The sequence below is a fragment of the Podarcis muralis genome, chromosome 3 (assembly GCF_964188315.1).
Source record: "Podarcis muralis chromosome 3, rPodMur119.hap1.1, whole genome shotgun sequence".
In the NCBI taxonomy this organism is placed as follows: Eukaryota; Metazoa; Chordata; class Lepidosauria; order Squamata; family Lacertidae; genus Podarcis; species Podarcis muralis.
In genome coordinates, this window is record NC_135657.1 from 53578156 (window position 1) to 53593656 (window position 15501).

The window sequence follows — 15501 nt, forward strand, 5'->3', positions numbered from 1 at the left end:
CGCTCGGATTGCCAATGCAGTGCCTTCCACATATTGTTGAAATACAATTCTTGGCCTCAGTTAGCATGGCCAATGATTGATGGGAGCCAAAGTCCAGGAACATCTGGAAGGCACTACATTGGTTAAATCTGGGTAAGATGCTATAGAAGATGCAGCTTCATGAAGCGGAAAGAATATTGCAGGAAAATACAGTAAGCACACATTTTAAATGGGCATAATGCCAAGCATCATATATGTTGGAAATGGGCTCAAACATATTAAATGTTGCATGCAAAAATTGCAATCTTTCTTAGAATTCAGGAAGAGGATTGAAACAAGATTTTTTCCTGATGGACCACCAAGTGCATGGATAATTTTTATATCCTGAAATTAGTGGGGACTACACCAGAGTAGATAGCAGTTAAACTGTCTCTTGTTTGATTTTGCTGATATTGAACAATGCTAACATGGAAATACACCAAACTTATCCATAATGAAAGACGGACATGGATTACAATTTTGAACAGGGCATTTGAATCAGGTAATCAGTACAACATAAAGTTAGATTATTAAACAGTCATCCTACTATTCAGATAAACGAGACTAAGGGCTAAAGTTAACACACAAAAGCAAAAGGAGTATTTTTTTAATCTGCATCTCATAATGAAGTTTCCTCAAATAACTTAAAGCAGCATTTTCTGTAATAGTTTATATTATACTCAGAATCTTACAATTTTATTCTCTGAATTTAAGCAGTTTTGGGGAAAAAAGGAAGAAGACTCACTGAAGGCAAAACAAGAGGTGTAAGATTTTGCAGCGAGGTTGCATTCATTGTAAAATAACCAGAAAAATCAAAACAGTATTTAAATAGGACTCTTCCAGAGCGTTCAAAACATTTCACATGCATTATGTCAATAATCTGTAGGAACAGCTCTTTCAAGGTGGGCTAATATTATTTCTTAATCTCCACAGGATAGAAGACTGGAACAAAGATAGAGGCTTGCCTAAGGTCACTTGAATTCATGGCTATGGAAATATTTGAAATAGGGGCTTCCTATAGCCACCACCCTATCACAAAATCTACCTTGTTTTCCATGAATAAAATGAGCCATTCAAGCTCAGCAAAACAGAAATGAAAAAAAGTACACACTTCTATCTAGCTAGACAAGAATGTGTATGGTGTGTGCATGTGTGTGTGTGTGTACACATGCATGCCCTTGGTTCTTTTCCACTTCTCTTTTCTTTAACTTTTGCTAAAGATGAAATTTTGCTTCAAAGCTTTCTGTCTAGGGCGGTTAGAGACTTACTTTTTACAAAAAATGAAAGCTCATTGCATGTATGGGCCCTGGTGCCCTTGCTCCAGTTGTGCCCTTGTAATCTGGCCACCAGGCACTCCTATTGTACAGAGTTCCTGACTGTGGCAAAGGCTGTAACCTCATTCAGCCAAGTGGACTTACAAACTCCCTTTCAGACCTTCCCACATCAGAGGTGGAGAGGACAGAGCCGGCACGTCCTCCTGCATGCCTCTTTCATCGGTGCAATTTGGGAATGCTTAAAGGCCATTATCTCCAGAATTCTTTATAGAATGCGAGACAGATTGGGCAAGTATATTTTATGTCTGGACCAAGCTACTCATGAATAACTGACACTCTGAAAAATGTTTGCTGTTACACGGTGGTTCATTCTGAATGCAGTTCACTGTACTTCAGCCTCATTCCAGTAAAGTACTTAAGATGAAATCATGGCCAAAGTATTTTTCATCTTTCAGATTAAAGTTCCATCTTGCTTCTTAAAGCACTGTTCAAAACGTTCAACGCCACTATGGCTGCACTGAAAAAGCATTAGAGCAAGAACCTTTCTTTCAAAGAAACATCATATATTAGCTGCTAGGGAGGCAGCAGTCACAAGTTACCGGTCTCTGCTGATAACTGTGATTCTCCAATGGTTTGACTTCACCACTGAAGGCACACTTCTGTGTTTCTTGAGACAGATGCAAACAATCAAGAATTTGAAAGTGACAAACCAAGAAATGCCTTGTTATGTAACAAAAGATGTATATGCTCTGGAGTTTATTTTACATCATTTTGGAACCTTTAGAAAAGGATATCCAAAATGTTCTATTTGCATGTATCTTTAAAAGAGAGGGAGAAATTGCTTTGAAATAGCGGCTTACAGTAAGTGGCTGTGCTTAACTTCAAATACAGATGAATGCTTTGTGATTATTCCAGTACGATAGGATTACAATTATAGAAATGGGGTCAATTTTGAACTAATATGAAAATAATTTGAATTTATTTGTGATTAGTATATCTTGAGCTTGGATTATTTTAATGGAAAGTTCCATCCTATTGCTTCCTGGAGAAGCAATAAAGCAGACAACATGCATTAATAGTAGCATCTTCATGTTGCTGTGTGATCTCCTATGTGTGACTAACTTGATTTTTCATTACCCATCTTCTAGGTGCACTACTTCCAAAAATCCTACTTATCATTTATCATGTTTCCAGTTTTGCTGAAGCCAAAGAAAGACAGCTACAGAAAGTTAACAGGAACAATGTGTCAGGGGATGACACTGCTCCTGACAACTCCTATGGAATTGACACTGTGCCTGACGAACTGCAGCGTATCTAGTGTAGACCAACCTGCAATAAGCTCACATAGTGTTAGATTGCAATTTAAGAAGAACATGGGCTATTGACACTTTAGGACTGGTACACAAGTTACCTCTGCAGTATGGAAGCCTCTGAAGTGCTCTTACTTTTTGCTGCCAGGTAATGTTATAAACCAGGGATTAGACAGAAGGAATCCACACTGCACCCTCCTCTCTGCATCAGTTTCAACCCTCATGAAATTGGGTTAACCTAGGTGTGGAGAGGAGTTGCAAAGTGGACTCCTCTTGTGTGGCCCTGGACTGCTCACATCACATAGCGGAACAAGATACTGTTCTGTATCCCATGCCACTAGCATGCATTCTTGACTCCTCGTAGCTTTTCAGTCTCTTGCCTTGTGCAAATTTGGATGATAAGGGTTTTGTTCTGTATGGAATTTAACAAAAAGGGCAGAAATAATAACTGATCTCAACAATAACACACAAAGCTTAGTAATAATTCTCTTTTAAATGTCCTATGGGGAAAAATGAGATGATAATGAGTAGTACTGCGAGTATGTGTGATGTGTAAGCAATGTATATTTTCCGCAAGAGAGAAATACTGAGAAACACAAATATAAACAATTCACATTTAAGGATAATAAAAAAAGTGTTTCAGTAGCACCTGGCAAGGTAGTATGGCTCAAAGTGACTTAGCAGGCAATATATGGCCACTACCATGGAATGGTGATAGAGGGAGAAGTGGCTTCATGCTTTTACTGGTGTGAGTTATGTGCTGCTGCTGGAGCTACTGGACTGATGTTGCCGGCCATTTAGCAGTAATATGCTGGCCAATGAAGTTTGGGCCAGCAAACCATGATTCCTCTGTGTTCCTCAGCAATTGCTCTCTGCAGATGGTGATATACTACCAGCCATACCACCTCGCAAGTCACTACCAGCACATTTCAATAATTAAGAGTTAAAATAAATGAAAATAATATATTTAAAGGGCTGTCAGGCCACTGACATATGCCCAAATAAGGTATGCTCTAGTTTTTGTTTTTTTAAATGCAAACTCTGGTATTGTGTAAATTTGCCTCAAGCAATCTTCTTAATGTATTAGAATTACCTATTCCTCCTTAGAATAAAATATCAACTGCACAGCCAAAATAAAATGTCAGACCAGGAGCCTACTCCTGAAGCACCCTGTCAGAAAAACCCAACCAACTAATTTTAAAGGGCTTTACCCTGTTAAATAGGGACGCGGGTGGCGCTGTGGGTAAAAGCCTCAGCGCCTAGGGCTTGCCGATCGAAAGGTCGGTGGTTCGAATCCCCGCGGCGGGGTGCGCTCCCGTTGCTCGGTCCCAGTGCCTGCCAACCTAGCAGTTCAAAAGCACCCCCAGGTGCAAGTAGATAAATAGGGACCGCTTACTAGCAGGAAGGTAAACGGCGTTTCCGTGTGCTGCGCTGGCTTGCCAGATGCAGCTTTGTCACGCTGGCCACGTGACCCGGAAGTGTCTCTGGACAGCGCTGGCCCCTGGCCTCTTGAGTGAGATGGGCGCACAACCCCAGAGTCTGTCAAGACTGGCCCATACGGGCAGGGGTACCTTTACCTTTACTTTACCCTGTTAAAACATTGCCTTTATTTATACAGATATGAGGTCTAAGCCATTTAAAATGTTATTTCCGTACAATAGCCATACACTAAATGCAAGTTAGACACATACTTAAATTCCAGTGCTTTTCTTTATTTGTCATATAACTGATACAAAAATCAATTTGAAACAGTTTCATTTTTTAAAAAAATCTGATTTTATCTCCCCCCCCATTATACAAATTAACAGAGATTTTGAGTTCCTATTTACAACACTGAAACACAACTATTTATCTAAATCAAGAGGCAACATCGAAGAGCAATAACATTACACATATTGATTTTTTTTGGCAAATGCCTGATAAATTTTAGTACAAGGTTATTTAGTTATCCAACGGTTTTTAAAGAAATAGGAGTAATTAAACATTAATCTAAGAATACATTTGTATGGCCAAGATGATGTTATGACCAAAGTGGAGTAACTATAACTTAGGAAGTGGTTTCTATGACTGGAATGCTGTCTAGGTAGGTATTATTTAGGTAGGATGATGGCACAGAATACCTGTGGGATGAAATGGTTAGGGAAGAAGCAGTGGATTTTACAGTGGTCTTCTGAAGTGTGCTACTCAGAAAGATAAAGGGCGGAAAATTAAAACTAGTGTGGTCAAGTGTTATCAAACAAAGAACAGCATGTTCATCACTAAAATTAACTAAATACCCCATAATGTCCACCAAATGGCTGTATGCAAAAAAAATATGATTGAGTGTTGTTCATAATATAGAAAAACAGAGAGTAAGAAGATGCACAGAAAAATGTACAAAGGGTTCTGCAGAAACAGATATTCTCAAAGGAAAATGAAAAAAGGAGAAACAAGAACTCAATAAATTATCACATGTATTGAGACACAATGGTCATAGCTGAGTTGTGAACTCCTAAGGCTATTGCAGGGATAATGCTATTGCTCTATTAACCACAGTTAAGAGAATGGAGACAGGTGGTGAGACTGCACACTCTGTCCAGCCAGCTGCTACCTTCTCATTTACAAATCTCCCCCTGCCAACTTTACCGATAGTTAAGGATCATGTTGACATAGCTGCTAATAACGGCCAATAGGAGAAATATTTATGGTGGCTGATTCAAGCATGCTATGAGCAGCGGCAGTTTCTCTCTCTCATTTTACATTGGCTTTAAAGTTGCATTTTTGTTGCTGTCTGTGGCAGCGACCACGAAAGTACAACTTTAAAGCCTGTGTAAGAAAAGGGGAAAAGGATAAACGTTTGCCATCTGCTGCCACTGTAAGTTAACCCCTCTTCCCAAAATGATCTGTGTATGGAGTCAGAAACAGGGGGCATTTTCCTCAGCCCTAGCAGGAACTGCTACCTTAAACTACCTTGCATCATAGTTAAGCGTGAACCCTGATTATTATTTATATTGATTGATTATATTTGTGTCCCAATTTTTTTCAGGAGCTCATGGCAGCATGCATATTTTTCCTCCCATTTTATTATCACAAGAGTCCTGAGAAGTAGGTTAGGTAGAAAGATAGTGACTGTTCCAATATCACCCAAATCACTCAGTAAAACTCATGGCCAAGTGGGTATTTGAACCTCGGTCTCCCTGGTCCTGGTTGGACGCACTAAACTCTTTGTCACACCAGCTTTAAATCATACTTGACTGTTAATCACACCAACACTCCTGCCAATCACACAAACGTTGTTGTCAGTGTGACACTTAACCACAGTTAAGACTAGCAGGGAGAAATAAAATGTTGGAAGAGAGAATACTCATACACCTAATCTCTTATTTTTGTCTCTGGATGTACAGGTTACTTCTGTGGAACGTAGTACTTTTTACCAGTTTAGGTTGGTGCAGCAGCTGGAAACCTTGACAGAGAGCCTAGCCTCAGTGGTTCTTACTCCGTTAACCTCCAAGTCGGACTTGTGCAATGTGTCCTAGGAAAACAGGAAGCTGTCTTCTGAGTCAGACTTGCTGGTTCATCTAGTTCTTCTCTACACTGACTGGCAGCAGCTCTCCATGTTTCAGAGAGGATGCTCTCCCAGTCCTAACTGGAGATGCTGGGGACTGAAACTGGGACCTGGAGATGCTGGGGACTGAAACTAGGACATGCAAGGCGGAGCTATGACACTTCTATGTGTGGCTGCCTCTGATGACTGCAGAGAATCTGCAGTTGGTATTGTTGTAGCCACATACTGAATTAACCGAGACAGAGTGCTTTGATCACATCACACTGGTGTTATGCTGCTCCCATGGGCTCCCAGTCAGTTTCCATGCCAAAGTGATTCTATTTTTTAACCTCAAAAGGCCTTATGGCTTAGGACCAGATAATTGGGAGAGCTGCCTATCTTCATTAGTTCCTACTTATAGGTTAGATCTTCTGTGAAAGGCTATCTGTTGGTGCCCATCATCTATAAAGCAAGGTGACCTCCAAATTAAGGAATGCTCTCAGAGAAGTCTGCCTGATGCCTCCTTATTGTACTTTGATGCAAGACAAGCATATTTGCATTTTTCCTGGACTTTAAAGACTTATGTTTAGCCCTATGACTTTTAAACAAATCTTATTTTTAAGAGCTTGCTGTCATTTTAGTTTGATTGCTTTTACCTGCAATTTAATTGCCCTAGAAATTTCTATTGAAAGGCATATGGAAATTTCAATCCTAAATTAACCATGGTTAACCATTCAGAGATTTGTGTCATCCGCATCCCTAAATAAACTAGGAGAAATATCCTAAACTTGAAACAGAAATTGAATAAATGTTATTATTACAACATTATTATAAAGTGCAAAAGGAAAAAGGAAGAAAGTATATTGCAGAAAGGTATTGGCACAGAAAGGACGATAGAATATTGAAACTATTGTAGATCCAGCAACAGTTAATATACAAATGAGAAATGTGGAAGGAACAGGTTTTTCTAAAATGGCTGAAATGCTTTCTTGCACAGAACTCTCTTCAAAAATAAGAAAAATGGGTTGAGTTGGTCAGTTATGAAGAGAGAAATAGGACACAATCCACAACACTGAATCAGCAGTTATCTTCCGATTAAGCAATTTTTTTCCTAGTGTAAGTGGATTGCAGCCATAGCTTCTAATGAAAAGATAACATGTTTAGGAATAATGAATAATCAGCAAGTCTGTGGATTCTTATGGCAGATTTCTATGGTGTAAGGGAATTGGTTAATGAATTCACAAAACTACTAAAAAGTGATGAAGAACTGGATGTGTACTAGAAAGGGGGGAACCAAAATATACTACCAACCTTCAAAAAGGAAAGGGTGATCCTGGCAATTACCACCTGGTTAATCTAACTTCAGTTCCCTATTAAAATAACGGAAATATTGAGAGAAAACATAAAAAACCAAATACTGTTTAACATTTAGGAAGTAAAGCAGTGGTGTCTAAAGTATAGTAATAAAGAGATTTTGCTTTTTGAGGCCATTATAGAGAAAAAGCATAAACTAGATGGATCAGAAAGATTTCAGTTGTCTTTTACTTTCAAATTTCACACCAGCAAGTTCTTTTGAATTAAGAACTATGGTACATGGATTGCCTGATTTACTGCAAAAAGGCTAGAGCTAAAAATATTTATCAGAGGGGAGAGGCGTTTAAAAGTGCTGCTATGGAGTTTACTATTTGAGCTCATCTTCTTACAAATCTTTATGATCACAAGATGACAAAAAAGCAAATGGCACAACAAATTCACAGAATCACAACAGACCTGGATACCGAGAACAATGACAACAAAAAGGCATGAAAAATCAGTCTGCAGAGATTAAAATAACGTATAGATCATAGGAACATAGAGTTGGAAGGGACCCTGAGGATTATCTAGTCCAACCCCCTGCAATGCAGGAATATACAGCTGTCCCATATGGGGATCAAACCTGCAACCTTGGTGTTATCAGCACCATGCGCCAACCAACTGAGCTATAGCCAGGCTCTAACTTTTAGAATGTAGCCTGGGATACTTATAGGAGAAAAAATCTGAAGGAATGCGATAAAACTTTACATCATATGTCATCACTAGGAGGAGTTGTTTGGTGGGAGCACAACTGAATATCTGCACCTAGTTTTAGGAATATTAAGAAAATGGATTGCAAACTCTATGTATCAGTGTTAAAATGAAAATTTCCAACTCTGAATGAGTCCATCATGATTTAAATCAAAAAGAAGATAAATTAATTTAAAATCACTGCTATAAATCAAGTTCCCTATTTAGAAATAATCCCTAGCATGGCCACTAACTGGTTGTATAACTACTGGGTTATATCTGATGCTATGTGATTGGAAGCCTGCTTGCATGATAGGTCTTCAACTTCCTCTGCTCCTCCCCTTTGGGTATACTCCAGAACAGGCCTTTGGTTGGGGGACCCTCCAGAGCAGATTGGATACTGCAAGAAGGGAAAGGGAGGGGTCCCATTCTGCTCACAGAAGTCCATGCCACTTAACAGGAAGATACTGTTCACCTGCATGTTGCCCATATTCGTTTGCAACTAACTGAGAGGCAGTGGGTGAGCCTGGTGATATACAGAATGGCATCTCTTAAATCCTAGTGTGTGTGATGGCGTGCTTGTCAATAGTTTCAATGGCAAGCCCATGGCAGGGGAGGGGAGGCACATAGAACTGTCTTACTGTGTCCTTATAATGCGTAATCTCATAAACTAGGTAAGCAGCCACTAACTCAAATCTGTTTGACAGGTGATCATGGTTGACTGTGAAGAGATCCTAAGTGTGAGCTTTAACATGTTTGCGTTTAATTCAGATTTCATTATAACTAGGTTGTTTTTTTTGAAAAAAGAGAGGAACTATAATTGACTTTTTAAAAAATCTGGTATGTGTAATATTTTGCATCTTTTCATGGGCATAAGTGTCTAAATTTTTTGACATAAATATACTTGCCTTTTCTTCTAAATCTGGTGGAAGAAAAATCCTGATTGTGATTTTTGGTGATTTCGGTTGGCTTTCTTTTTTGGTCTCTTTTTAAGCATTTAAGTTTACAAATTTAATTTATGTGGAAAGATTGATAAACTCTGGAGACTCCCCAAAACATGAGATGACAGTTAGAATTAGTTTCTTTTTTTACATGCAGTATATGTGTGTGTGTGTGTGTGTGTGTGTGTGTGTGTGTGTGTGCATGTGTGTGTATGTGCATATATCTATATCTATATGCATTTACAAAAATTGCTCTCTAGCAAGGAAATTTATCACTTTGTCCAAAAGACCACGCTTCATCCTTTATCCCAATAAACACAATATCCTTTGTATTTAACTTTTCAGAGTAACTATGGCTAAAGAGCTAAATAGTTGAAACAGCAGCTGGCCAACATATGCTACACCAGACACACGCATACTTTTTTCAGGGTTGATTTCACCTCCACGTAATGTGAAGATGCAGAAGTATGCAAGTGAAAGAAACGTCAAAGAGAATGTATGAGAAGAGGGAGTAGTTGCTACTTATTTCTGAACTTGGCTATTTGGCTGAGTCTTAAGTGGCACCTGATTACATTATCTAGTTGTGATACAGCCAAATGAAAGCAGGGCCTGAAAGGAGAGGTGGCACAGCAGGCAGGGAAAAAATAGCAAGGAAGTTGTCCGGAAAGCTAAAGCCAGGTAAGGAGTAGAGGAAAAAGTAAGGCTAGCTGTAGACCAGAAAGGAAGAATAATGGTGGGAAGGGAGCTCCAGACCTGAGGGAGACTGTGAGCTACACAAGTGGGTCTGTACGTGGCCCTCCCTGTGTGCATTGGTATTTTCAGTTCATACACAACGAACCATGGTAGTGGCCTGAACACACTATTTCTTAAAAACAGGAGCATGTGGGTTTGTTTCAAACTACCCTGTAAAGACCCAATGTAACAATATAGGAAGAGAAACTGCCATAAGGCAAAGAAACACTACAATAATTTGACAACTGAAAAACGTTTAAATATAACAATTTATTGGCAATCTCTTAGAGATAGAGTTTTATAATCTCTGCCTACAAGCTGGCAAAGCTCTCTGAAGGCTACAGTAACCAGGGGACCCAGTGTTAAGAACTACTGGTGTAAACATAAGGCAAGCAAATAATTCACCCCTTTCAGGCCACCCCACTTAAAGAAAATCTTCTGGAGTTGTTCTGAAAATTAAAGCAGCCAAGATGAGACAAGGCTGCGATCCTATATCCATGGAACTGGAAATGTCACTCAAGTACACATGTAAAGGATCATACTATGAATGACCATTCAAAATGCTATCAAAGATACAATTGACACTAGAAGTCGGTTAAATGTGTCTGATCTTTAAAATCTAAGAAACAGATATTGTTAACAAATATGAAAAAATGATGAATGAACCAATTCTTAATAAGTCCACTGATCATGTGTTTCTCATTTCTAAGAGAGTATCCACATAGCTATGAAAACTAACTTTGCTTGAGTTAAGTGCAAAAAATCTGAAATGCTTGGGATTGGTTTTATTTCTTTGCCTCGGAGACTAGGAAGAAATCCATGAAGCCAAAAATACAAAGGAATGTTGGCACTACTTCAGAACATACATGTTAGAAGAAGGTTACTCCAATGAGGACTTTTGGTTAAGAAAGTTTCCTTAGGCTGGGTTCTGCTTCTTGGCACATGGAGAAAAATGTATTGCTCTCAAGAAGACACAATGGGAGTAATTGGCACAATTTATAAAAACAAAAACATTATTTAGAAATTTGCAGTAGTCAAGTACAGTGGCCACCTCTATGTTCACAAGCAATTAAAAGACTTCTCTATAAATATTCTATTCATGCTGATATGACAAGTTTTGTAGAAACGTATCAGGCAGCAAGGATTTCTGCAACACAATCAACAACTTTTGGGAAAAAGGAATTTAAAAGCAACAAATATGATACTGAAGATCCAAGGTCCATCTAAGGCTAACAAAGACAGGCAAAACTTCAACCATACATGAAAACTTCTCTTGGCACTATATTTAACTGTCTGGAGGTAGACAATCTTTTCCTTTTGTCCATTACACTACTTTCCCCCTCCCAAGTGCTTGTGAAAATCTAGAAGTTTGTTGCAGTTTACTACAGTACAACAATGAAATGAGAACCAGTAGCATCCAGTTAGTTCAGCAACTTGATTAGTTCACAGGAAACCTGAGAAGGAAAACATTCACAGGGCTCTTGATCAACATTATGGGATGGTTCCTACCATATTACTCTGAGACTGTGTGGCCCCATACATTGTAATGCCATTTGAGGGTGCTGCCGGCTGTGGAGTATCTGGCTGCATAAATCCTCTTCTGTCAATTAAGCTACAGAATAATAAAAAGTTTTGTTACAAAAAATTCTGGTTAGATAATTTTGGTCCAGCTTTAAAAGGAAAAAAAGTTTCACCTTAAGAACAATGAACCATATGAGAATAGCTTCAAGACCTCTTTTAATGGAACAGTAAAATAGATTTATTTGTTCCCAAGAGTTTGGTAGCAAAAACGAAAGCTGCATTTCTGAGTTTTTGCAATATATTTGTAACTTGGAGACAACATAAAAAGAGGAAGAAAAATGGCTGCAATCCATAAGTCACTCTGGAACAGTTGGTCTGAAGTTTTCTGAAGGTTGCAATCCTATACGCACTAACCTGAGACTAAGCCTCATTTAACTCAATGGTGCTTACATTAGAATAATGACTGGAACATTTAAAAAATGAAATAGAAACTCTAATCAAAGTTTACTATGGATGCATTCTACAGAATAAGAAGGTTATTCAGTTTCTAGTGGGGAACTGCTAGTTAATTTAACAGAGTTGTATCATGAAATGGGAGAACTTACACAATTTTGTTACCACAGATCATTGCCGAAAAATTTAACCACACACTTAAAACTGTTAATTATTTAAGATCTTCCTCAATGGCCTTCTCTGGATGCCCCCAACAGAGGTTAGGTGACTGGTGACCAGGAATCAGGCCTTTTCTGCACTGATATCTCATATTTCGAAGCCTTTCCCCCAGAGCTGCTCACTTCGTGTCCATTTTACTAACTTCAGGAACAGGTTTTGTTCGCACAGGCATTTTCTTCTTAACAGTCAACTTGGACTTTCAGTGCTCCTAATATTTTTTTAACCATGTTTGCAGTAGTTTTACTCAGTTTTTTTTTGTGTACTGGTCAGAATATTAACTTTATTGTAAACTGCCTTGTATATTTCTAATTGGAAAGGTAGTGTATACATTTAATTAGACAAATATTTTTTTTTAAATTCCTAGTATTGGTGCCTGGAAAAAACTTACCATAAGCAGTCAGAAGTGGAAAAGAACAAAAATAGTGTAGAACATCTGCAAGTTAAAACTTTGAACAGGTTTGCCATCATTTACATAAAATAAGCATTATAAAATGTGTGGGAAGTGGTAGACTTAACAGGAAGCAAGGATGTTATAACCTTCTGTTGCATATCCACACCATAACTGAATAGTAGCAGCAGTATTTTTCTCATTCTAAACATGCTCTTATTCTGAAATGTACTCCACTTTAAAGTGTAAAACACACTCGACAGATTTTTAATACATTTCCAATCAAATAAACAATAAATAAATAATGTTTACAACATCAAGCTTTTAAATGTATTGCTAGCAATTTTAAAATGCAATTGCTGTATCCGGAGAGAAGAGCAAATCAATTGTCGTGGATCATCAGAAGATCATAACTTAGGTCCTTCCTTCCAAAAGTCTAGTTACTGCAAGCTCCACAAGTGATGAATGGGTGGTACACAACAGACTTATGTGGTACCAGTGTCCAATTAGCAGCAAACCATACAACATACATGACCACCACACTAGAGGACTCAAATGTCACATTATATTATTATTAACTATGTGGTTTTGCAAGTTACATACAATTGACCCAATGAGCACTAAGGACCAAAAGGAAGAGAAGATACTGAACAATTGTATTTTACCCCTTACCTGGGAGAGATGGGCCCACAGAGTGCAGAACAACAGTTAGTGAAAATGTTGCCATAGCTGTATGGATTGAAGTTTTCTTTACCTCTTTTATTTGACCAAGATCCCTTGATCTGGTAAGAAAGGAACGTTAATGCACCTTTTTGTAGCACTCTTCAATATACAAAGTGCTACAACTCTTCTGTACTCTCCTAAGGTAAACCAGGCTGACCCAACAGTACCCTACAACCTAAACCTACAACCAAACATGCCACTCTAGTCACAACGTCTCACTGTTCCACATTCCCCTGTGAAACATACTGTCACATATACCCTCCAAGGGCAAAGGAATACTCTGTGCCAGCTGTTTCTCCATTCCAGGATGTAACAGCTGTTGCCATCCTAATCACATCCTGGGATGGCACTGGTGACAGCTCCACTTTTTATTTATATATTACGAATGTTTTAGTATCATTCTTGAATCATATTCCCAGGGCTGCTTATAACAGGAATAAAGCAAATTAAATGTAAAAACCAAATAAACATAACTAAAAAAACAGTCTTATATTTTATAACAGGGAATTTTAGTCTCTCAGTAAAGCAGGTATGGGGAGCCTGTGGTTATCCTGATGACTGAAACTTCCATTGTCCCCGACCACTGGCCATGCTGGCTGGGGCTGACAGGAGCTGGACGCTAATAGCATCTGGAAGGCCACAGGTTCCCCATCTTCACATTCAAGTAACACTGTTTCTCACAAGTTTGCAACTTAAACTGGCAAGCTATGTGATTTACTCCCAGACAGCTCCAACGTGCTCTTTTCAAAACTGGAACCCTTCCCAACAAGCAGCTCCTGAACGAATCAGTCTATTTACTCCTAAAGCAGCAGTGACCAACTTACTTGGTTTGCGGAGGCTGGGCACTGTCTTGCCAAGCAGTTGGGGGGCTATTTCCCAGTGGTGACATAATTCCCCCTCAGAGCAACTTGGTTGGGGAGGGTTCCGTTCCCCTGGCTGAGGATGCTGGAAGGAAGCATCCAAAGCAAAAGGAAAGAATGTTCCAGGGTAAGGCCTCAGCGGCATCCTCTTCTTTTCTTCTGAGAGGAATATCTGCTGGCTTGAAATGCTGTTTCAAGCACTGATGTTGGCCCAGACAGCATACTATTTCTCAAGAACTTGCTTGGAAATGGCACTGCTGGGGCCAACAGCTATGTGCAAGGCATCGTTTCTGATTCAACTGGCAGCATTTCAATCCTCCCAGCACTCAGTGAAGAGATGCCTCAGAGATCTCTGCGTCACAAAAGAGCCTCTGGGGGATTTGAGCTCTGAGAAGGCTGAAATGCTGCCAGATTGGCTCAAAAGGGTCTCTGCAATGATGCAGAGGTCCCTGAGCTATCTAATTTATTAATTTTAAGGGTTTGTATCCAGTCTCTCTAAGGCCTGAGGAGGCTCCCAACAATAATATGATTAAAAATAGAAATACCAAAACAATAACCCATTAAAAACACAGAACCTCTGTGAACTTCATAGGCTTATAAGGGAAATGTCTTGTATACTCTCCAAAAGCTTGTAAGAACAGAGCTCAGGAAAGACTGAATCTGTCTCCAAACTTCATATGCAGCTATTGCCCTTGCATGGCCACTGTTTCCTGTGCAAGTCCTTGGGAAGCAACACTGTCTGGGTCAATCCATCAAGGTCAGAGAACCAGAGTAGTGAAACAATTTAGAGAGCCAGAGTAGGACTGGGAACGCCCAGGTTCAAATCTGTATTTTGCTATGAAGCCCACTAAGTGACCTTGAGCCAGTTACTATTGACTAAGGGGATAAAACTGAGGGAGGGAATTTGGTATGCCACCCAGAGAACACAATCTTGGCCATTAGGTTCCCACTTCATTATTCCAAAGTTTGGAACAGAGCTGCACAAGCAGGCTGAAGAAGGAAGCGTTCTCAATAAGCATTCTCTCCAGTCAAAAATATTGCTTTTGCAGAACATCCATTAATGCATAATGACCTAAAGACCATGCTTATGAATAAGGAAGTGGAGATTTTTAACCACTAAACAAGATTTGGGCCCAAATGAAACATTAATGCCACCAAGGGGCTGTTCCCTACAGGGCATCAATGTGTCTAGTCCAGTGCTTTGTTTTAGCAGAAAACACTGTCATGTGTGCTGTTTCCATGACAAACATAGTTACTAAATAAAGGTTAAAAAAAACTTACATCCTCATTTGTTGTTTGATTGGAGCTGATCAAATAAGTATGAAAACCTGAGAGCCCAACAATGGACCAAACGGAGAAGAAACATACCACAGCTTCCAGCACAGTAACTGAACGTCAAGGGAATAGTAACCGAGAAGTCAATGAATGTAAATGCTATTAGCAATTATGGCTAAATTGAAATTTCAGGCCATGAGTATACTGCTCCAAATTGCGAA

The 15501-nt window shown here is 39.2% G+C and overlaps 1 protein-coding gene across 10 annotated transcripts in view; it reads right to left on the reverse strand.

Annotated features, from left to right (window-relative positions):
- The window catches only part of ZDHHC14 (zDHHC palmitoyltransferase 14), a 61516-nt gene that overhangs the window by 4357 nt on the left and 41658 nt on the right, over positions 1 to 15501 (reverse strand). For 7 of the 10 annotated variants that reach the window (XR_013392213.1, XM_028723760.2, XM_028723758.2 and 4 more), the window contains exons 6-8: positions 15287 to 15389; positions 13095 to 13204; positions 11351 to 11453 (exon numbers count right to left, since the gene is read on the reverse strand). Coding sequence is in view for 9 of the 10 variants with exons in the window: in XM_028723760.2 (XP_028579593.2) it covers positions 11351 to 11453; positions 13095 to 13204; positions 15287 to 15389 (316 nt within the window). In the remaining variant the exon portion in view is untranslated. Of the gene's footprint in view, positions 1 to 7436; positions 7496 to 11350; positions 11454 to 13094; positions 13205 to 15286; positions 15390 to 15501 lie in introns of all 10 variants that reach the window. The other 3 variants (XM_028723762.2, XM_028723765.2, XM_028723764.2) reach the window with 1 other exon arrangement.